General features: G+C 50.2%; 1 protein-coding gene across 1 annotated transcript in view; it reads right to left on the bottom strand.

Moving 5' to 3' along the window:
• Positions 1 to 231: 231 nt before the first annotated feature.
• The window catches only part of L3MBTL1 (L3MBTL1, histone methyl-lysine binding protein), a 32,852-nt gene continuing 10,294 nt past the window's right edge, over positions 232 to 22,789 (bottom strand). The window contains exons 7-22 of the mRNA XM_012803800.1: positions 20,275 to 20,385; positions 19,657 to 19,761; positions 18,636 to 18,771; positions 18,171 to 18,262; positions 16,813 to 16,964; positions 16,334 to 16,410; positions 15,723 to 15,808; positions 15,440 to 15,550; positions 14,888 to 15,002; positions 13,899 to 13,998; positions 13,537 to 13,734; positions 13,378 to 13,427; positions 9,567 to 9,724; positions 9,065 to 9,127; positions 8,723 to 8,944; positions 232 to 366 (exon numbers count right to left, since the gene is read on the bottom strand). Coding sequence (XP_012659254.1) covers positions 232 to 366; positions 8,723 to 8,944; positions 9,065 to 9,127; positions 9,567 to 9,724; positions 13,378 to 13,427; positions 13,537 to 13,734; positions 13,899 to 13,998; positions 14,888 to 15,002; positions 15,440 to 15,550; positions 15,723 to 15,808; positions 16,334 to 16,410; positions 16,813 to 16,964; positions 18,171 to 18,262; positions 18,636 to 18,771; positions 19,657 to 19,761; positions 20,275 to 20,385 — 1,911 coding nt within the window. The remainder of the gene's footprint in view (positions 367 to 8,722; positions 8,945 to 9,064; positions 9,128 to 9,566; positions 9,725 to 13,377; positions 13,428 to 13,536; positions 13,735 to 13,898; positions 13,999 to 14,887; positions 15,003 to 15,439; positions 15,551 to 15,722; positions 15,809 to 16,333; positions 16,411 to 16,812; positions 16,965 to 18,170; positions 18,263 to 18,635; positions 18,772 to 19,656; positions 19,762 to 20,274; positions 20,386 to 22,789) is intronic.

The following is a 22,789-nucleotide window of genomic DNA, read 5'->3' as shown; positions in this document are numbered from 1 at the left end:
TCGGCCCGGTCACACCTCACTGGTGCACCAGACAGCACATGAGCCCCAGGACTGGGGCTGGGATTCCACCTTCCCTGGGCTCCTCTGCTCCCATGCACCTTCCAGGAAGGGCCAACCCTGGTCAGATACAGAGGGTGGGGGCGTGGTGGGGACATGAGGAACTCAAGTTAGGAAGGAATCATCAAGTGGAGAGGGAGGCCCAGCAAGGAGGAGGGCCCAGCCCTGGGCCAGTCACTTTAAGGTGTCATCAGCATTTTTGAACATGAGAATGGCGTTATAGATCTTCAAGGCTGGGCCCAGCTTGACGCTCATGATCTTCACGATGTCCGCCTGTGTCAGCAAAAGGAAGGCCTCGCCGTCAATCATCTGAGGGTTTGGGGGAGGGAGGTGGAGGCAGGAGAAGGTGGGAGGGTCGTAGGGAAGGGGTGAAGGAAAGGTGGGAGTATGCATGTGGAATGAGGAAGGGAGAAAAATGGGAGTACAGGAGATGGTGGGAGGGAAGAAAGGGGAAGGAGGAAGGGCAAGGAGAAAGGAAGAGGAAGGGAGAAAGGAAAAAAGGAAGATAGCAATGGGGACAGAGAAGGAAAGAAAGACAGCCCCTGGTTTCCCCACGCTCTCAACATGTACTCTCTCTCTTTCTCTTTTTCTGCCGACTGGCTTGAGTTTCAGCATTTGTATTTGCAAAATGTCTCTTGAGTACCCCTGGACAGTGGCTTCAAGAAACCTGCAGCTTGGCTCAGCACCTGTGGCTCAAGCGCCTAAAGCTCCAGCCACATATACCTGATTTGGCGGGTTGGAATCCATCCCGGGCCCTCCAAACAACAACAGCTGCAACCAAAAAACAAACAAAAAAAATGGCCGGGCATTGTGGCGGGTGCTTGTGGTCCCAGCTACTTGGGAGTTGGAGGCAGGAGACTCACTTGAGCCCAGGAGTAGGAGGCTGCTGTGAGCTGTGATGCCACAGCACTCTACCCAGGATGACAGCTTGAGGCTCTGTCTCAAAAACAAAAAAGAAAGAAACCCACTGCTATTCCCATGTGACCTCATGGTCAATCTTAGTGTTGCCAACAGCAAGACACCCAGACACTGTGTGTTGCGTGATCCAGCAGGAAGGTAACAGACAGGAAAAAAAAAAAAAAGAGGGTACACAGAATCATCTATGAGCAACTCTTGCTGAAATCAGGAGAAGAGAGAGAGGGGAATCTGAATCTAACCAAGCCTTTGGATCTAACTTTCAGGTAATAGGAACCACAGGGGATAGAGGAGCAAGGTAAGTGACACCACAGAAAAGCAATGAGACAAATCCAGAAGGACACATTCTGCAAGATTTTTTAAAATATCATTAAAAAAAGAATAAAGAAAAAAAAAAAGGACAGGGGCTATTCTGGAATAGAAGATATTTTTGTTTGTTTGTTTGTTTGTTTGTTTTTTGAGACAGAATCTCAAGCTGTCACCCTGAGTAGAGTGACACGGAGTCATCATAGCTCATAGTAGCCTCCAACTCTTGGGTTCAAATGATCCCCTTGCTTCAATTTTTCTGTTTTTAGTAGAGACGGGGTCTTGCTCTTGGTCAGGCGGGTCTTAAACTTATGAGCTCAAGCAATCTACCCACCTGGGCCTCCCAGAGTGTAGGATTATAGGTGTGAGCCACTACTCCTGGCCTAGAATGGAAGATATTTAAGAGAACTGAAAACCAAAACCAATTATGTGGGCCTCGTTTAGATTCTGGCTTAAAAACTGTAAAAAACCATGTTGAGACACTGAGTAAATAGGAATATAGTCTGGGTCTGGATAACAGAAAGGAGTTACTGTCAACTTGTTGGGTGGATAACAATATTGTGGTTACACGAGACAGGCCTTAGGGTTTGCAGGGGTGAAATGTCATGATGTCTGTAATTTATTTAAAGTTACTTCATCCACTCCACTCACTAAAATCGATTCAAGACGGATACAAGATCTAAATCTAAGGCATGAAACAATAAAAATCCTCGAAGAAACTGCGAGGAAAATACTTGAAGATGCTGGACTGGGGAAAGACTTTACGAAGAAGACTTCAGTGGCAATTTTGACAACAAAAATAAACAAATGGGACTTGTTTAAATTGAATAGCTTCTGTACAGCTAAAGAGACAACAACCAAAGCAAACAGACAACCATCAGAATGGGAAAAGATATTTGGATATTATGAATCAGACAAAAGTTTGATAACTAGGATCTACAGAGAATTCAAATTAATCAACATAAAAAAGCCAACAATCCCTTATATCAATGGGCAAGCGAGATGAATAGAACCTTTTCTAAAGGAGATAGACGAATGGCTAACAAACATATGAAAAAATACTCATCATCCCTAATTAATAGAGAAATGCAAATCAAAACCACCCTGAGATATCATCTAACCTCAGTGAGACTGACTCTCATCACAAAGCCTCAAAACCGCAGATGCTGGCATGGGTGTGGAGAGAAGGAAACACTTTACACTAATACAACCGGTTTGGAAGAAAGTAAGGAGAATCCTCAAAGAACTCAAACTAGACCTCACATCTGATCCTACAGTCCCATTACTGGGCATCTACCCAGAGGAAAAAAAAATCATTTTATCATAAGGATATTTGCACTAGACTGTTTATCGCAGCTCAATTTACAGTCGCCAAAATGTGGAAATAACCTAAATGCCCACCAATCCAGGAATGGATTAAGAAGCTGTAGTATATGTATACCATGGAAAAAGATGGAGAGTTTACATCTTTTGTATTAACCTGGATGGAGTTGAAACACCTTCTTCTTAGTAAAGCATCACAAGAATGGAAACGGAAGAATCCGGTGTACTCAATTCTGATATGAGGGCAATTATTGACCTAGTACATGGTGGGGGATAAGGGAAGGGGGGAGGGAAAAGAGGGAAGGAGGGAGGGGGTCAGGGGTCACGGTGTGTGACACATCTCTTGGAGGAGGGACACAATTATAAGAGGGACTTTACCTAACAAATGCAATCAGTGTAACCTGGTTCTCTGTACCCTCAATGAGTCCTCAACAATAAAAATACAGTAAAATAAAATAAATAAAATAAAACTACTTCATCTAAAAACGGGCGAAGCAAGTATGGACACTGTTGGCAGCTGTCAATTCCAGCAGTTTGGTATATGGGCAGAGTCGAGGAGGCAAGAAAGCAGCTGAGGAGGAGGGAGTGGGATGATGGGTGCTGGGAGGGAGACTGGAGCAACAGACTGAGCTGGGGGCTCGTTCTTGAGCAGGCATCATTCCTCCTGCGCTCAATCCTCTGGAATCCTTGTGACTGAAACACTTCTGTGTGCTCTGTTATGTGCCAGGCACTGCTCTGAACCACTTGTTACATACTGATTCATTTATTCCTCAGGGCAACCCTAGGAAGCAACACTAATATTGCCCCCATTTTATAGATAAGACTGAAGCAGAAAGGCTAATGAATTTGCCCCAAACACACATTGTAAGCGCTGACCTGTGAGTGTGGGGAGGGGCACCTATGGACACACTTCTTGTGCCTCAGAGGGTGATGTTCTCCAAGCCTGGTCCTGTCCCCAGTTCCATGCAAGCCTTCCTTACACCCAGCACCACTGCCTGGATGACAGACCCTTCCTCAATCACTGGGTGTATTCATCCTTGGACCTCTGCTCCCTTTGCCCCGCCTTGCTGGCAGGCCTTCCCACAGTCAGCAATGCCTCTCCCACCATTCAGAATTGCCCACACCTCCTGCCTTGCCCAGAGCTCACACAGCCTGGCGAATGCCACTGCACTGTATATATTTCTTCATTTGTATTCCAGGAGCACACCAGGACATGTGGTGGGTGCTCAGTAAATCCTGAAAGAATGAATAAAAGGATCTCTGGCATGTGGGGACCGCAGGCCCGTATCTCAGAAAGGCCGGCATCTTTAGAGGCTAAAAGATGGGGGGGAGGGCAATGAACCTCACACATCTGTCTCCCAGCAGCTGAGAAAAGTTACCTGTTGCTTCCCTATCCTCTAACCATGGAAGCTTCTGACGGCTAAACACCTTCCCAAAAAATGAAGGAAAGAAAAGAAAGGCCTAATAGCCAGATGCTCCTGATGAGATTATTTTCATGATGCTTCCGTTCAGCCTAAAATGACCAGCTGAAGTGAAAAGGAACCTCCCAGGCCTAAAATCTGAGGTCTGATGAGTAAGTACAACCCCCCTGTTCCTACACAGTCCGCCACTCCTCGTTGCCCCAGTGCTTCCTCACTGGAAGACGTACCCAGTCCTGAGCTGTGAGGGGCACCTGTTATCACAGGAAACAAGTCCCCTGGACCTGTAGAGACCTCTCTGCTGATTCCAGTGGGTGTATATGTGCAGAAATACCCAGATCCAGACACCTGTGCAGCTCAGGCTCTGGGGGTCCCTCCTGAGGACCCCACTGAATCATAAGCCTAGTCCACTAAGATGTCAAGCTGTCACCTAAGTGACTTTGAGATTTTAAAGTTCAGAATGTGAAAGGAAGGAGCTCTAGGCAGAGGTAAGTATGGATTCTTCCATGAATTCATGTATTATCATTCAGAGGGGTAGGAAACCAGTAGCCTTTATTAAAAGGATTTGTCCCCTCAAGTTTAGATTTAGTCAAAAGTTTATAGGTGGTGCCTGTAACTCAGTGAGTAGGGCGCCAGCCACATATACTGAGGCTGGAAGGTTCGAACCTGGCCCAGGGCAGCTAAAACAACAATGACAATTGCAACAACAAAATAGCCAGTTGTTGTGGCAGGCGCCTGTAATCCCAGCTACTTGGGAGGCTGAGGCAAAAGAATTGCTTAAGCTCAAGAGTTTGAGGTTGCTGTGAGCTGTGATGCCACAGCACTCTACTCAGGGTGACAGCTTGAGACTCTGTCTCCAAAAAAAAAAAGTTTATAGTAGAGGATTCAGAAGGCCATATGTGGCCCTGAGGCCACAGGTCCCCCACCCCTGTGAGGTTCCAAGTTCTTCAAAGGAAGGACTTTGTGGTCTGGCAGGGAGAGGCTATATAAGGAGACAATGGGGTTATATAAGAAAATACTAGATGTTGTATGTGTGCTGGTGTGATGGGAGTTTTGAGCCATATAGTCAGAGGGAGAGTCATGTTCTGACCTTGAAGATAGAGGAAATCAATAGGAAAATGGATAACATGAACCAAATGCAAGAATCCACCGCAAGCAACAACCTCAGTAACACTATGGAGACCTGTTCAGGGAATTTCCCCAAACGGGGGTACTCTGGATAGATCCTTAGAGAATCATATGCAGAATGTTTAACACAGGCCAAGCTAAAATTATAACCAGTACTTTAAGAACTCAATTGAGGGGACTTTATGTTATCATGACAGGCAGGTGTAGGCCACCAGGAGCCCAAGAAAAAGGGACATTCAGGGAGTAAAAGAGGCCGGTGTTCATCTGGCCACACTGCCCACAGAGCCCACTGGTCCCCGTGTCCTCTTCCTACTCTGAGCTCCCATGACACCTGCACATGCTCCTTTCAGAGCCCTCACCACACTCCAGCAGAAGCAGCAATTTACAATTCTGTCCCCTACTAAGTAGGAAACCCTAAGAGCAGGGACTTCTCATCTACACCAGCTCGTACTGGGCCAGGCACAGAATAGACATCAGCAACCGTTTGCTGTAGACTAAGTGAATACACAAAGTACACAAAGACCACAGTAAAGATAAGTAAGAGAGGGCAGCACTTGTGGCTCAGTGAGTAGGGCACCGGTCCCATATACCAAGGGTGGCAGGTTCAAACCTGGCCCTGGTCAAACTGCAATAAAAAAATGGCCGACGTTGTGGCGGGCGCCTGTAGTCCCAGCTACTGGGGAGGCTGAGGCAACAGAATGGCCTAAGCCCAAGAGCTGGAGGTTGCTGTGAGCTGTGATGCTACAGCACTCTACCGAAGCTGATAAAGTGAAACTCTGTCTCTAAAAAAAAAGTAAGAGAGGAAGGACAGATTACCCTGAGGACAACTGGTATAGACGACCCATAAGAAGGGGAGAAGGCAGAGCCAAGCACAGGCTGGAGGATCAAGCTCTCAGGTGGTTCTGCAACTAGCTTGACAAGTATGTTCAGAAAGTGTTGATTTATGACCTGTAAACCCACAGGAAGATCTCCAATGGGATGCCACATGGTTCTGTTATCTCATTCAGTGTGTGGTGAAGACTTGGAGAAAGATACAGAAGGCTTAGTTATTAAACATGCAAATTGTATAAGGTTGGAAAGGCTTACTATCAGATTGACAAAAAGCAAGATTTAAAACAATAAAGTTATAAAGCGAATATGGTAATATTTAATAGGGTATACGCGAAGTTTTATATTAGGTTAATTTTTTAAAAGCCTAGTGGAACAAGGACACGTGGAAAAACTGGGTTTGATTGTAGTGGACATGAAAAGCATTGAGGGTTCTCACGAATCCAAAACTAGTGTGACACGGCTATAATAAAGCCAATGCAAACTTAACTTTGCTCACAAAAAACACCACATTCAGGGCCAGGATTCATGCCTGTAATTCCAGCACTCCGGGAGGCCAAGGCAGGTGGATTGCTTCAGCTCCTGAGTTCAAGACCAGCCTGAACAAAAGCGAGACCCTGTCTTTACTAAAAATAGAAAAACTGAGGCAAGAGGATCACTTGAGCCCGAGTTGGAGGTTGCTGTGAGCTATGACACCATGGCACTCTACCCAGGGTGACAGCTTGAGACTGCCTCGAAAAACAAAACAAAAAAGACAACAACAAAAAACTGCACAGCATTCAAATCTCAGGGAAGAGAAAACAAGCTGGATATTTGTTAACAGGAGAATTGTGGTATATTCATAAAATAGAGCACTACTCAGCAATAAAACAACTACGGGTACACTTAACTACAGGGGAAAACCTCAAAAACATTACAGTGGGTAAAAAGAGGCCTGAAAGGGGAGGCGCCTGTGGCTCAAAGGAGTAGGGTGCTGGCCCCATATGCTGGAGGTGGCAGGTTCAAACTGAGCCCTGGCCAAAAAAAAAAAACTGAAAAAAAAAGGGGCCCGAAAGAGTACATGCTATATAATCCCATTTGTGAGTTCAAGAATAGGCAAAGTTAATATATGATGTTAGAAATTAAAACAGTGGTTGTATTTTAAGGTAAGGACGGACTAAAAGGGGCTGAGGAAGAACTTTGTGGTATGATGCAAATATTTTAAATCTTAATTGAAGTGTTGGGGTCACCTTTAATAAACCTTGTGGAGTTGTACTTTGAAGAAGTGAGCATTTCATTCCACATACATTTGGTCTCAATTAACAAACACCCAGTGGCTGGGTGAGGTGGCTCACGCCTGTAATCCTAGCACTCTGGGAGGCCGAGGTGGGTGGACTGCATGAGCTCACAAGTTTGAGACCAGCCTGAGCCAGAGTGAAACCCGGTCTCTAAAAACAGCTGGGTGTTGTGGCAGGCACCTGTAGTCCTAGCTACTTGGGAGGCTGAGGCAAAAGAGTTGCTTAAGCCCAAGAGTTTGCGGTTGCTTTGAGCAGTAACACCACAGCACTCTACTGAGGGCAACATGGTGAGACTCTGTCTCAACAACAACAACAAATATATATATAAACAAAAAATATTCATACACCCTCTAGCTTTGTATAAGTATACGCTCTGGTATTCACACATCAACAAAGCCACCTGACACATTTCTTAGAACGCATCCCCATCACTAAGAGACACACCACAGTACTTAGACTAGACATGCTGGTATGAGATTCAGTCATCATTTCCAGTGCTCACAATGGCCCTGTAAAGTAGACCTCATTATTTTTACTTTATCTCCATTTTACAGACAAGAAGATACAGGTGCAGAGGCAGTAAATGGATAACGTGGGCAAAACTGGGAATCAACCCCAGACAGTCTCCAAAGTTGATGAAAGTTAGTGGGGTTGTTTTTTTTTTTTTTTTTGAGTTTTTGGCTGGGGTTGGGTTTGAACCTGCCACCTCTGGTATATGGGGCCGGCGCCCTACTCCTTGAGCCACAGGCACTGTCCTAGTATTTCTTTTTTTTATCTACAACACACTATTTTTTTCTTTTGTTCTTGGAGACAGAGACTCACTCTGTTACCCTGGCTAAAGTGCAATGGTGTCATCAGAGCTCACTGCAACCTCAAACTCCTGGGCTTATGTGATCCTGCTGCCTCAGCCTCCTAAATAGCTGGGACTATGGGCATGCACTGCCATGTCCAGCTGACTTTTCTTTCTTTCTTTCTTTTTTGAGACAGAGTCTTTCTATGTCACCTTCAGTAGAGTGCTATGGCGCCATAGCTCACAGCAACCTCAAATTCTTAGGCTTAAGCACTTCTCTTGCCTCAGCCCCCCAAGTAGCTGGGACTGTAGGCGCCCGCCAAAATGCTGGCAAGTTTTTGTTGCAGTTGTCATTGTTGTTTAGCTGGCCAGGGCTGGGTTTGAACCTGCCAGCCTCGGTGTATATGGCTAATGCCATAACCACTGTGCTATGGGTGCCAAGCCCCAGCTGATTTTTCATTTTTTGTGGAAATGGAGTCTCACTTTTACTCAGGCTGGTCTCAATCTTCTGAGTTCAAGTGATCTTCCTGCCTCAGCTTCCCAGAGTGCTACGACTATAGGTGTGAGCCACTGAGCCCGGCCCTACTTCTTTACTTAGTAAAGATTTTTGAGTGTATGTTAGGATCCCTGCAGTAAATAGCAATACCTGGGCCATTCAAACTATGCTCTAACAGTCATACTGGATTGGAGGAAAAAAAGTACGCTTTAATTTCTTGCCCATCACTGATGAAGCTAAGTTTGGCAAACAAAGGACTGGGCAGAGAGCAGAGGAGTAAATGGAATCCTGCCTCTAGAATGGTTTTTGCTTCCTGAAGATGATCTGAACGCACAGGGTCCCCAAGCTGGGCCATAGTCCATACCAGATTTTTCTCAGAGATGTGGGTCGCTCTGTCTAGTCCCACCTGGTGGGGCAAAAGGGGTCCCTCCCAAGCTGGGGCAGTGCTGGGGAGGGCACCTGCTTCCTGCTTTCTTAAGGACAAAGTGACCCTGGCTCGATGGCCCACTCTGCACTTGCACTTTACCTCATCTTTGAAGACGCGTGCTTGGTCCTCACAACCTGTCAGAGTCTGAACAAAGCCGAAGACCTTGGAAACCAAAGAAGACAAGTTGGCCAGGGGCTTGGGAGTGTGGAGAGGGGCTGGCTTACACAGCCTGGGTGCCTTCTGGCCTGTGCCAGTGTGGCCTTTCTCATCAGCCTCTGGGATCCTTAGGTCTCTGTTCTGGTAGATGTATAAGGTGGGGCCCTCACTCCTGAGGCCTGGGACTGAAGCCTGTCTCTCCTGCTGGACATTTGGCTGAACTAGCAGCATGGCCCTCTCCCCATCCACCATGGTGGGCCTATTGGATAGCGTATCAAGCAGCCTGTTGGGCAGCCAGAGGGACTGAGGACAGGAGGGCCATGTAGGAGCTAGTGCCAGGGCTAAGACTGGGCCCTATCTCCCCAGACCCTCTCCTGAGCCCTCCCGTCAGAGTGTGGTAAGAAGTGGAAGTGGGGAAGGACAGGACAAGCCCCTTGCTCCTCACCTCGTCAATGGTCCACTTGGTGACTGTTGAGGCTGAGATACCTGCCACTCCCGGCAGGAGCTTGCAGTGCTGCTCCCAGCACACTGAGAGTGAGCGGTCAGGGTGGGCCGACAAGGCTGACATGAAGAGGGACTGGTGCACAGCATCGGGGGTGAGTGCTGGAAAGCAGAGGCAGAGGCTGGTAGGCTGATGCTGAGAACTGATCAGGCGTCTGCAGCCTGCTCATACCCAGGTTACTTAGGAGACTGGCTGGCAGGGCAGACAGAATCAGGGGCCCTTCCGGCAGCCGGCAGAGTCAAGATGGTGAGCCACACTCCTGACCTTCCACTCAGCACTTGCTCCTTCTGGGCATGTGGGTCACTCACTTTAGAGACTCTCAGGTCAGCTATTTGGAATGACCCTCACCCCCTCTCGCTGAGCCTGCACCACTCTAGGCCTAAAAGGATACTTCGTCGGAGCTGCTGGAGCATCTCCAAAGACACCGCTCTCTAGATATCACGCATCAAAATGGTCCCCAGAAGCCAAATATGCTCAGCGCCTGTGTCAGAAACCCATCCTGACTGCCCTTCTCTTCCTAAGTCCTTTTGGGCCCCAGCCAATTTGCTCAGAGCCAGAGTGACTCTGCTTCAGAACCACCATCACTGTGGCCAGTCTAAGGCCACCCTCTAGCCACTGCCACTGCTGGAGGCTCCAGTTCCTCCTCCCTCCCCCAGCAGTCTGGTCTGTACCACCACCTTCTCTGGCATAGGAGGGTCACCCCTGACCCACCCTCCAACTCCGTGATGCCTGTGGCTTTGCTTCCTCATCTGCTTCTGGGATGCCTGACTCCTGACCTCCAGCCTCAAGTGGCTCTACAAAGCTGCAGGCACGGCTCGGCTGGGCCTCCTCCCTGGCACGTGCCCACCTGGACTTTATCCATGCCTGGCTGCCTTAAAACGACTACATCCAGGTCTGCGTGCCACCCCTACCAGCCTTGGCTGGCCTTTGGCGAAGGAGCCACTCTCCCATGGGCTTGCCCAGCCTCTGCCCACAGTCCAGGAGAGCTAGTTCTTCCTCATCCTCTCAGTGCTGGTTCCAGCTGCATGTAAAAGCAGCACCTCCAATGCCCTCTTCTCATTTTTTTTTCTTATACTGTACAATGGTAAGTGTTATGTGTCACAGTGCCCTCTTCTCAAAGACCCTCCCTGCTGGTCGGACTGTCCCAACCTTTCCCTCAGTGTCACAGCCTTTTGGTCTGGCTCTTCTGCCCTTTACTCACCGAAGAGCCTCTGGATTCCATCCCCAGCCCCACCGGCTGCTCCTCTCCTGTGGCTCTGCCTCCCTGCTGCCCTCACTACTCATCATGAGCCCTAGTATCTGCCCGTACCCCAGAGGGCCTCAGCTCCGCACCAGCAAGGGGCCACTTCCTCTGCACGGCACAGCCAGACCTTCTCATGGCCCATCTGGGGCACACCCAGGATCTCTTGTGGGAGCTACCACCACAAACATCTCACCTCCCTGGCCACAGGTGTGGCCCCCTGTCCACCTAGGTGCCCCCTCTCTGAAGTCCTATATCTGGTCCTCCTCATACCCTAGGCTGGGCTTTGAGGAACAATGCCAAGTTGGTAGGGAGCTTCCCTCCTTATCTTTGTTCCCCAGAGCACAGGCCAGGAGCTCTCACAGGCAGTCACAGTGTCTTAACTCACTACGGACCATCTGGCCGCAGCAGAAACAGCTGCTGTTTCCTTCCAGCACCGGACACTCCTGGGGCCCCTCCAGACAGCCATTTCTATGGAGCTGTTCACCAGCAAGTCCCAGAGCCTACACTGAGAAGGGCTACCCATGGTGCATGACAAGTTGTCTCCAGAGCAAAACCCAGAGTGACTAGTGTCTCTTCTGAGCTAGAGACCCACTGATTGGAAAGAGGAGCCCTGTACAGAGGTCAGAGAACTGGGCTCTGTCTCCTATCTGTCTCTGAAATTCTGGGTAAGTCTTTCCTTGCCCTCTCTGGACCACAGTCTCAGCCTCTGGAAAGCTATAACTTCCCAAGAATTGTCATAATTTTGGGATGAACACAGTAGGCAAGTGCCCCCTGGTGGTCAGAACTTGGTCTTGCAATGGAAGCTGACCAAGTGACCAAAGGCGGTTGGAAGTGCCCAGGGCAGTTTGATCCTCAGAAGTCCTCATTCTGAGGGCCTGGGGCCACCCAAGACCATCATCACTCAGGCCTGAGGCTGCAGAAATTGCTTCAGTTACCACCAAAAGGAGAAAGTATGGAACAGCAAGAGGGAGTCAGGGAAGATTCAGACTAATCCCACCACCAGCAGGGAGCGGTGCAGAGCAGTGCGTGTGCGTGTCGGTCATTGCACTAAAGCCTCTGCCACATCATGGGGTGGGTGCTATTATTATCAGCAGTTTACAGATGAGGAAGCTGAGGCTCAGAGAGGTGGTGTCACTTGCCTAGGGTCACATCTCACAGCCTATAAAAAAGGCAGTCTAACTTCAGGGCTGCGCTTCTAATCACTAGTTTATATGCTGCGCTGGTTATAGAGACTGCTCCTGAAAAAGCGGGAACACAGTCGGTGCTGTCCAAGGACACGGAACCAGGTGATTGCTAAAAGTCTCTTTCAGCCTTCAGATGATGTGTGCATTCAATTCAACTGAGGCAAGACTGCCAGCTTTCTTGCTGGGTATCAGGCCCTATACTGATGGTTGAAGATGTCAGACAAATTTGCCACCCACTGGAGGGCTCAGACATTCTGTTCCTACCCTTGAGCTGAACCATGTTCCTTCCCAAATTAATATGCTGAAGCCCTAAGCCCCAGTACCTGACCCAGAATGGGACTATATTTGGAGAAAGGACCTTTAAAGAGGTGATTAAGTTGAAATGAGGTCATTAGGATGCGCTCTAATCCAATCTGACTGGTGTCCTTACAAAAGGAGACTCCTGGACATACAATGAGCTAATACAGGGATGCCAGTGCACAGAAGAAAGACGTGTCTGAACACAGCAAGGCCGGCATCTGCAGGCCCAGGAGGCCTTCAATGGAGCCTCTTTGACCTTAGACTTCCAGTCACTGGAACTGTGAAAAACAACTTCCTGTTGTTTAAGCCACCCAGTCTGCAGCACTGTTATGGCAGCCCTGGCAAGCTAACATAGGAGGTTGGGAAGTGAACTGACAGGGGGTTGGGTGCTTTATGTCTATTTACCAGCAGCATGTGGTAGGAGTCAGAATCTGAATCCCACCTCTGCCCCTTAGCTGATGACCTTGGGCAAATGACTTCACCCTCTGAGCCTCACATTGCTCCTTTCTTAGAAGGAGAGAACAATATCCTCAAAATAGGACACCTGTGAGCACTGGAGACAGTACCTGTAAAGCACCATGGCCCATAGTAGGTGCTCAGTAAATGGTAGTAGCAAACACTATTATTTCAGGTACTGAAAGGCTGGTTTTACCCCCATTTTCAAGTGAAGAAACTGAGGCTCAGAGATGTTATGTGACTTGCTCCGTCACGCAGATAGAAAATGAGAGCACTGGGCTCCTTCCCAAGAAGCCTGGAATGAGGGAAGAGCACAGCCAGGGGCAGCAGCCTGCTGACAGTGGAGACCAAGAGGCCCAGAGAGGCTCTGTGCCTTTCCCACTGACTCTCACCTGGGGGAAACGAGACTGGAGCCCAGGGCCCCTAGGACCCCTTCCTGTGCTCCTGTCACTGCTCTATGCTTCCCAAGTACCTCTAACAGAGAGGCAGCCTTCCTTCTAGCTGGTCCCACTCTGGGCAAGCCTGGTGTCTCATCCCACCAAGGACATGAGAAGAGATGACCGGTACTTACTCTGGAAATCTTCCTGTGGAATCTTCCGATACTTGGGAGGGCGTCCGATTCTGGAAACAAAGGGACCAAGTCCATCACAAAGAGTCTGTTTGGCCTGGCCTAAGACGACACAGGCCCCACACCCAGGAAGCCCAGAGCCTGACTCCCTGGCCTCCATACCGGCCGTGATGGCGAGGCTTCTTCCTTGGGGACAGGCCTGAGAGGTTCCTCTTGCGGGCTGAGGCCTCTGTGTCGGACAGCTCTGCTTTCAGCCGGCTCTGGTTCCTCTCAGCCAGTGGGCAGCCCGAGAGGCAGTGGTGAGCTGTGAACTTGCCTGTGACATGGCCAGAGCCATCACAACCAGGAGTGGGACACTTCCTGGGGGAAAAGAAGGCTTAAGTTATGCCCACTGAGCCCTCCCTAAATCTGGTCCCATTTGGAAGGTGACTTGGTGAACCCTGATTTGGCTGTGCATGGTACAAAACAGACCTTCCCTGAATAACAACTAAGCAAAACTCCTCTGGGCAGGAGCCTTCGCTCACCGGTGGTGAAAGCTGTATTTGGAGGTCTTAGTGTGGGGCAGGCTCCTATAGCTGAGAGAGGGACAGCTACCAGGGGAGGCAGAGCTGGGCTCTCTGGGACCTGGAAGCAGAAGGAAAAGGGTCAGCACAAAGTCCTGGGAGTGGGGGCCGGAAGACAGGGAAGGAGCAGTGTCCATGGGAAAGATCTGTGCAAGGCCTACTTCCCCAGGAGAGCAGCCTGCATTAGGCCCTGCCACCACTCTCTGCTACAGGATGGCTGGGGAAGGAGGACTTGGCCCTCATGTACATTGGTGTAACCTGCAGGTCATGCCAGCCGTCCCTGAGAGAAGAATGCTCAGGGAAAAGATCAATGCACTGACGGTATGGGCACACTGTCCCTCAGAAGCCACATCAGGCAGATTCATGTTATCATCTGTTCTTTTCCCTGTTTTCACCTCCAAGACTTTGGTAACTTTTTCTTGGCTCTGTTCATGCTTGGAGGAAGAACATTTAAGCAGGATTGATACCCCACACCTCACGTGAAACAGACGTGGTGGCAGCAGGGAAATGAGGGGAATCCTGAATGTGAAAATGGGTCTGAGTGGTCCATTGACCTGAACTCTGAGCCCTCCCTGTGTAGAGGACTAGAGTTTTGCTTAATGAAGCCAGTATTTCCTTGGCAAACACAATGCATGCCTGGTGTAGCTCTGCTAGATGCTGAGAGAAACCCCTGGGTGTGTATCTACCCCTAATCACATGCAGCCAGGTGAGCTGGCCTCTTCACACCTCTCAATACCCCAAACCCCAAACTGGGGCAGCCAGAAGCACGGCTCAGTATAGCAGACAGTCCTGGGGTAGAGAGGATGGGGACTCCAGAGCTCAGGATGGGCACCGGAGTCTGTGTCATACTTGAACAGGAGTGTCAGAGCCTCCTGGGAAAGCTATAGGAGGGGAGAGTTGTCAGAGCTTGGGGGGATGGGAAAGGCTCAGAGTGCCCTAGGGGTACACACGGAGAGGAGGCTGCAGGGGATGTCCTGTCTTGGAGCACCAGCCCGCAGGGTGGATGTCTGGGTGGTCAGCGTCGATCCAGAAATCATAGCCATGACTCCAGCCATCAAAGTGAAGCTGGGGAGAAAGGCCCTCCGAGGTCAGGTGTTCCTCATAGAGCCCAGCTCAGCCAGGAGGTCCTCGGGGCTCCAGGAGGCTCTCCCCCTCCCCAGGGCCTGTCAGAAGTAAGACCTCAGATTGAAAGAACCAAGGAGTCAACCCCACAGTAATCCACCTTGGCCGCCTGGTTCCCATGAGCTTTGCTCCATAAGTTACTGGTATTTCCCAACAACCTTTGGGTGGGACAAGGATTCTTAGGCCCGTTTACTAGATGAGAAAGTTAGGGTTCAGAGAAGGGTCCAAGCCCACAAAAATAAGTCACAGGTGAGGCAAGAACGAGATCCAAGCTCTTTGGCCTCGCCTGTGTCATGACATGCCTTTCACCTTTAATCAGTCTACAGGATTCTTGCCCAACCAGCCTGTCCACTCCCCTAGCCCCAGGGTCCCAAAGCCACCTTTATCCGATGGTCCTCCACATCTTCCACGCTGGCCACACGAATCAGGGCTGGGTTCCTGCGGTCCACAGCCTCCAGTTTCATGTTGACCAGGAAATTGTGAGGGGGTCGCTGCAGAAGGACAGGTGCCTTCAGGCCAAGGTCCAGCCCAGCACAGCTGAGGCCTGAGAAGGAAGCCCCAGTGCTGTGCCCGGGGAACTGTGGCCTGCCATAGGCTCCCCCAGCTGGCCAAGTGCCCCACATCTTCCAGAGCTCAGCTCTAGGGGACAGACTGTTGACTCACCACCTTGAAGGCCCAGGTGGGCACAGCAGAGGCCCCAGTTTCTTCTAGATATTTCTCCCAACAGAAGTTATCAGGGTCTGGGTAGTCTGGAGGAGAGGATGAGAACAGTGTCCAGCCATCCAGGTGTACTGGGGGAGCTCCCTGTCCCTCACCAGCACCAGAAAGGAGTAGAATCTCCCCCCTACATCATTTCATCCAGTTCCTTGAACAGGGCTCCTGAGGCAGAGGGGTCCTGGGGAGAAACACGCAGAACATACCCCAACAGCTCACAGGCTGCCTAGGGGAACCTGTCTGTGGTCGCCCTTGGCCTGCTGCTCCCACTCCAGCCCCATCTGAACCTGAGCTGTATGTAGGCCAGAGCAATAGTCCCGGGAGGAGGGACACATTTTCTTTGCTTTGGACTCCTTGCTCCCACGCTGAAATGGTCACCTAAGTTTCTTTCCCTACAAGAATCAGGGTTGGACAAGACTCTCCTAAAATCAAAGCTGAGACGCCAGCTCCTATCTGTCCTCTCACCCCGACCCTAAGAACCAGCTAATGAGGCAGTGGTAAGGCATCAGGGGAGTAGGGGGGGACCAGGCCTGGGAGTCTTGCTCAGCCTGCAGGGTCACCTTGTGGAGGGGTGAGGGGTTTTCCATGCTTCTGGCACCAGCCTACCGGGTGGATGTAGGGGCTGCTGGGATCACACCTGAAACCCAAGAATACGTCACTGTCCCAAGAGAAACTCTGCAGCCCTGAGCCTGCTATCCTGTGACAGCATTACTCAAGGCCCAACCTCACCCTACTTCTTAGTGAGAGGAAGACAGATGGCTGATGACAAAGTTAGAACATTGCAACATTAACTAAAAACTCTAACACCACCATAATATCTAAGGGAAAATCATGAATCACAGGGGTCTGCTCATCTTAACCATGGTATTTTTAGATGAAACATTTAATACTGAGCCGTGTTTCTCCTGATACAGCTCAAATCTATTATCCCCCACCCCAAGCAAGATCTGCGCGTCGGGACTGGACCTAGTGGACCACAGGGTGCCTGAGGTGTGAAAGTAGCTGCCCTTGCCCCCTGCCCACAGGGCCCTCTCACTACCAGTAGTCGTAAGTGTCATCCCAGTTGTCAAAGTGCACCAGGAAGCGGCCGTCTACCAGGTCAGTCACACTGGCCACACAGACGAGCGATGGGTTCATGCGGTCGACAGCCTCCAGCTTCATGCCCACCTGGAAGCCCAGGGGTGGCGGGCTCTACAGGCAAGAAAAAGGGCTGCCACAGCCAGGGCCAGGTTGGCTAGTGCTAGCCCAGAGCCCACTGGTAAACAAAGGAGTAGGTTCCAGAGGAGGATGGCCTTGGGCTGGGAAAGGAGGAAGGACAGAGAACCAGGCTGGAAAAGAGGGTCCCTCCAGTAAAGAATTGTCACCTAAGTCGGAGCTACTCAGGGACTTCTGGCCTCCAAGATGCACTCAGAAGAGGACTCACTTGTGGCAGAAGGTGAGTGCCTGGCAGGGGGTTATGCATTCACCCTGAGAACCTGGCAGGCTGAGTACAAGTCTCCTTTACCTGGACAAGCTTGGCCTGAGGTAGCTGTGGCAATAGTTGGGGGGTGGGGAAGAGCTGACACCTATGGCCCAGAGTGGGGAGAGAGTCATTATAACTTGGACACCTGCCATGTAGCAGGCAGAGTTCTCGCGACCTTGACCACAACCCTACCACATAGGTATTGTCATTCCCATTCTAGAGATCAAATAACTTGACCTGGAACACAAGGCTAGTCTAACAGTTTGACTTAGAAATCTGCATTCCCTGTCACAACAGCAGGTGGGACCCCGCTGGTTATCTGGGAACCTCCAAGTATAGAATCTGAGGCTGGACTGGGTTGGGGGGATAACTGTCCCTGCCTGAACAGCATGGTGGAGCCTCAGCCCACAGAGACCATGGACTTTCAATATGGGAATATTTTTAAGGGGTTCCCTGTATCTCTGACATTTTTGGGGGATCACATGAGATACTTTAACTGCTGGATAAGCTGGCAGCTGCCTTGAATAGAGAAAAAGACAACGGGTGAGTTTTGGGAAATAAATGGGAGAGTCTCAATGTGGGTCAAAAGGAAGAAGAAAGAAGCTCCCAGAACAAGGGCTTTGAAACTGCAGAGTGAACCAACGCAAGAGTATTTGAGCAATGATATCTCAGTGCCAGGCTGAGGCAGTGAGCCAGGGACTCCGCGGGGTGTGTGGAGGAGAGGATTTCCACAGAAGGGAAGGAGGGAGGGAAGTGGCAGACACCTATGACCAGTTTCCCCCTCTGGCCTTGGGCCCTCCCACCTGATGTGAAAGACCCGAACAAAGCTGAGAGGACAGGGAGACAAGCTCTCTTCCAATCAGTCAGATACCCTGGGCCAGCTGCAGCAGCTCAAGCCCGGGGGCTGACGTCCACTCTCACTCGGGGGCACTCACGTGGCTCTGGCTCACAAACAGGTGCTTGGGGGCAGCCTGAGCTCTTGTGCTGCGCAGGTACTGGCTCCAGCTGAACTCCTCCTCCTTGTAACCTAGGCCCCTCGAAGGGGACGAACAGAGCACCGTGCAGAGGCTGCACCATGGTGAGGGAACCCCACACTGAAGCAGCAGAATCAGGCAGGTCTGAAGACCCCACAACCCTCAAGAACTTTCCCAGGGGCCTGCTGCCAAAGCAGGACCTGACCTCGGTGGACACTCAAAGGGCAAAGGCAAAGCAGAAGCACTGGGGAGGGCTTCTGGCCAACTCGGCCCTGGGGCAGAGTCATACAGAGACACAGTAAAGAGAGGCTGGCTTTGGAACAGGGTACAGGGTGAAAAAAACTGGAGAGCTGGAAGGTACCCATGGGGAAGAGGGATGAGTCTGAGGACTCACTGCTCCACATGAACAACCCAGCTAGGTCTTACCTTTGGGAGGCTGTAGCTTGTGCCCAGTCTTCTCAAACCAGCCAGCAGGGTGAATGTCAGGGGAGTTGGCATTGACCCAGAAGTCATGGCACTCGGAATACCCATCAAAGTGCAGACGTAGACGGTAGCCACAGACCTGGCCCCATGAGGACAATCACAAGGACTCCAATGCCAGCAGCTGCCCCACCTCTCCTGGCCCAGCCTGCTGGTCTCAGGGGTTCTAATGCCAGTAAGCTCCCCAACCACACCTTTCTTTGCCCCCAGGTTTCCCCATCCTGAACCTGCCCCATGCTCTCCACTCTGCAGTGAGGACAGCTTATGTACTCATGAGCCCTGAGTGTTGGGTATAAGACAGGAGGACTCTAGGACATCTTCCTGCCCTGTAAGCCCTGGACAGAACTCTGAGAGCACTCACCACAGCTCACCACACAGGGCCCTAGTGACCTTTCCTTCCCCCAGTCCCCTTCACTCACACACTCTGCTTTGGTCTTGCTGAGCTAACAAGTCCTTGAATGTGGCAGTCTGTTCTGTGCCCCAGAGCCCCTGCTCACTTTGCTGCTTCTACTTGGAACTCCCTTTTCATCATAACTCATATCTCAGGATTCTGCAAAGGTGACCCTTCCTCTAAGCTCCCTCTGCCTCCCTAGGCAGAACTGACCACTCCTTCCCTGTGTCTCCCTGCTCATGTCTGCTGCCCCACCTGGCAAGTCACTGATGTTTGTCTGTGAGCTCCTAGAGGACAAAGACCTTGTTTGACTCATGCCAGCATCCCTGGCCCTTGGGATTTCCTCGAGGTCCCCCAGCACGGTCAGTAACAGCACCATTACACACATTTCCTCTGTTTTTTTTTTTTGTTGTTCTTTTTGTTGTTGTTGTTGTTAAGCTTTCTGTGTTTGCTAACTTAACCCTCTGCTAGATTGTTCCGAGAGCAGGGCAGGGCCTCTCTTCCCATCCCCACTGGGCTCCATCCCTCTACCCTGAGAGCCATCATCAGCAATGTGGTACCAATGCCCCAGCTCACCTCAGCCACAGTGAGGATGAAGTACATGGATGGGTGCTGCGGGTCAATGCCTTCCAACTTCATGCCCAGTTTGAAGCCATTCTTGTTATGGGTGACTGCCTGGGACTGTCAACGCACAGAGTGGAGAGGACCCAGCTTCTATCCAGCCTTAGCCTTGCCTAGTGGGCTTGGGGTGAAGGAGCTGCCTTTAGGCCCCACCCGCTTGGTATTATCAAAGGGCAACTTATTTGGGGATCTTTACTCCAGGGAGCCAGGGAGGGACAGAATAGCTCCAGGGCCCCTGAAAAATGTGGGCTGAGTCAGGGCTGGACTTGAGGGCTCCCTCTCACCCAAGTCATGGAATGATTAGTACTGAATTGAGTTGGAAGTGCCACAAGTCAATAGTCTGCAGGCCCAGTGATGGGTGAGCCTGGGCTCCTTCTCCCTATTTCTTCCCACCTTGGCAGCCTCTTACAGAGGGCCCATGTCCACTCTGGGCCTTATCCAGTCTCTCCCTCTTCCATTTTGCCAGTCCATTGAGGGATATGAGATGCAGAAAACCCCAGAAGGCCTAGGTTAGGCAGTAAGTCCCTGGCCTGGGAAGATAAGCTCTTCCTAGGCAGAAATTGTCCAACTCACGTCCTGGAAGAGGCTGACTGGGGCAGTGATGGCCTTCTGCTCCTCTAAGTAGGACTCCCACGACCAGCCTTCCTTCTTCTCCCCTGTTGCCATGGAGAAGAGACAGACAAGCTGACTTGTAGGCTGCAGAGGTACAACTTTCCTCAATTTCCCCTGATCAGTTTTTTTTTTAATACACAGGGTATCACTCTGTTGTCCAGGCTAGAGTGCAGTGGCACAATTATAACTCATTGCAGCCTCGAAGTCCTAAGCTCAGGTGATCCTCCTGCCTCAGCCTCCCGAGTAGCTGGGACTACAGGTATGTGTCACTGTGCCTAGCTAATTTATTTTCTGTAGAGATGAGGTCTCACTATGTTGCTCAGGCTGGTCTTGAATTTCTGGTCTCAGTGATCCCCTGACCTCAGCCCTCTATCTTAACTTCCAAAACAAAATTTTGTCTGTAGTAACATGTACCCTCTGGTCCTGCCTTTAGGACCAGATAGAGAGCTCAGAACTGAAGTGAGGCTCAGTCTCAGGTGAGGCTACACCAAATTCAGTCCATCCCTCTTCCAACCCTGGCCACTGTCAGCAGTACTTTGGATTACACAGCAAGTAACTGAGGCTACAAAGTCTCAACCACACAGAGACCCTGTCCTTTGACATGGAACACAGAACAAAGCTGAGTGACAAGTCTGCACTGAGGACTTGATCACAGTGACCTCTAAGATCACAGAGAACGAAGAAGAACAGAGAAATGAGAAGGAAAACATGGAAAGAGGAAGAAACGGAGGAGAGAGGACAAAGAGAAATAAGGATCTTTTTTTCAATTCTTCTTCTGGACACTTATGGCATAGACAGAGACACACCCAAATGTATATTTGTGTGTGTTTGGTTGACCCCTAGAGGGGACAGACTGATTGTGTAGCCCTTCTAGACACACACACACACACTCAGGTACACAAATTATGGCCAGGCTCTTCACCCCAGGTCCTACCCATACCCCAGAGGCTCGGGATCCTGGGAGGAGAGATGAATTCCCCCACAGAACCTTCAGTTAGCCTGGGATGGAGTCCTAGCTTCCAAAACAGAAAACAAACACCCTTTAAAGGCTGGAATACGTAAGATATTCCTTGGGTGAATAGCTCCGACTTCTACTGGAAACTTCTAGGCCTCCGTTTTGTCACCTGAAAAATGCAGATAATTGCCTCTACCACAAATTGTCATTATGATGAGCAAGAGAGATGCTATGCATAAAAGACTCTGATGAAATAACATTTGCATTACGGGTTCTTCCTGGGTCTTCGCTAAGTCTGCCTGACCTGGATTCTAGGTTTGCCTCGCTCTGGTCCACTTGACTACTGCCCTGGATCACTCAGGCTTAGAGTGGTTTGTCTCTCAGGAAGACATTTGCTCCCTTAGGTGGAATCTAAGTGGCTAGGAACACCTGTCTTACAGCTACCTAAATTCCTTGTCACTGTACCAAACCGTGAAGATCCCCATTACTTGATCCAGTTGGGCCAAAGCAAGTATTTTGTTCATCAACTTATCAACCAGACAATCAAACCTTCTCAGAGACATGCCAATCTAGAGCACATCTCTCTGGCTATCCTTTGTCCTGAGTGAAACCTGGATTGTCCCTTAGAACATACTATATTCTCCCAGGAGACCCTCTAGTTCTCCCACTCACTCTTCATCCAACCCTACTGAGTAGGGCAAAGAGAAGAGAGAGTGGACTTCACGGTGCCAGGCTTAGCACCGCCTTACTGTTTCCTGTCACTGGTATTCCTTACCACCTGCACAACCTCTTCATTTTCTCCAAATCACCGCTATGACCAAGTCCTTCCTGATACCATTTCTTCTTCCCTGGATGACATTATTCTTTTTTCCCTCACTCTTCCCAAACCACCACACAAGCTGAGGGGCTGATTCCTTGCCAGAGTTCTCACTGCAGGCACCTCTGCTGCTCCTTGATGCCCTGATTCTGCACTTTCCAGCCATATTTCAACGCATCTAGACCAGGTCTAGATGCCCATGCTGCAGCAGACCCCTCCCACTGGCACGCCCTCTTTATTTGCATTTTTTTTTACTCTGCCATCCCCTAATTTCTTCCCTGGCCCTGTACCGTCTGGATATTTTACTTTGCCACTCCTTCTACCACTTTGTGGTGGCACCTGTGTGCCACTTCTGACGCTACCTCAGAGACTTCATATACATGGCCTCCTTTAGTCTTTTTGTTTTCTGAGACAGAGTCTAACTTTATCACCCTTGGTAGAGCACTGTGGTGTCATAGCTCACAGCAACCTCAACCTCTTGGCTTAAGTGATCCTCTTGCCTTAGCCTCCCAAGTACCTGGGACTACAGATGTCCCAAGCAATGCCCAGATATTTTTATTTTTATTTATTTTTTTGAGACAGAGCCTCAAGCTGTTGCCCTGGGTAGAGTACCGTGGCATCATAGCTCATAGCAACCTCCAACTCCTGGGCTCAAGTGAGTCTCCTGCCTCCGCCTCCCAAGTAGCTGGGACCACAGGCGCCCG

Source organism: Otolemur garnettii, unplaced genomic scaffold, assembly GCF_000181295.1.
Source record: "Otolemur garnettii isolate 467f Iridium unplaced genomic scaffold, OtoGar3 scaffold00023, whole genome shotgun sequence".
Classification (NCBI taxonomy): Eukaryota; Metazoa; Chordata; class Mammalia; order Primates; family Galagidae; genus Otolemur; species Otolemur garnettii.
Note: the sequence above shows the minus strand (reverse complement) of the source record. Positions and strands in the feature narration are given on the sequence as shown.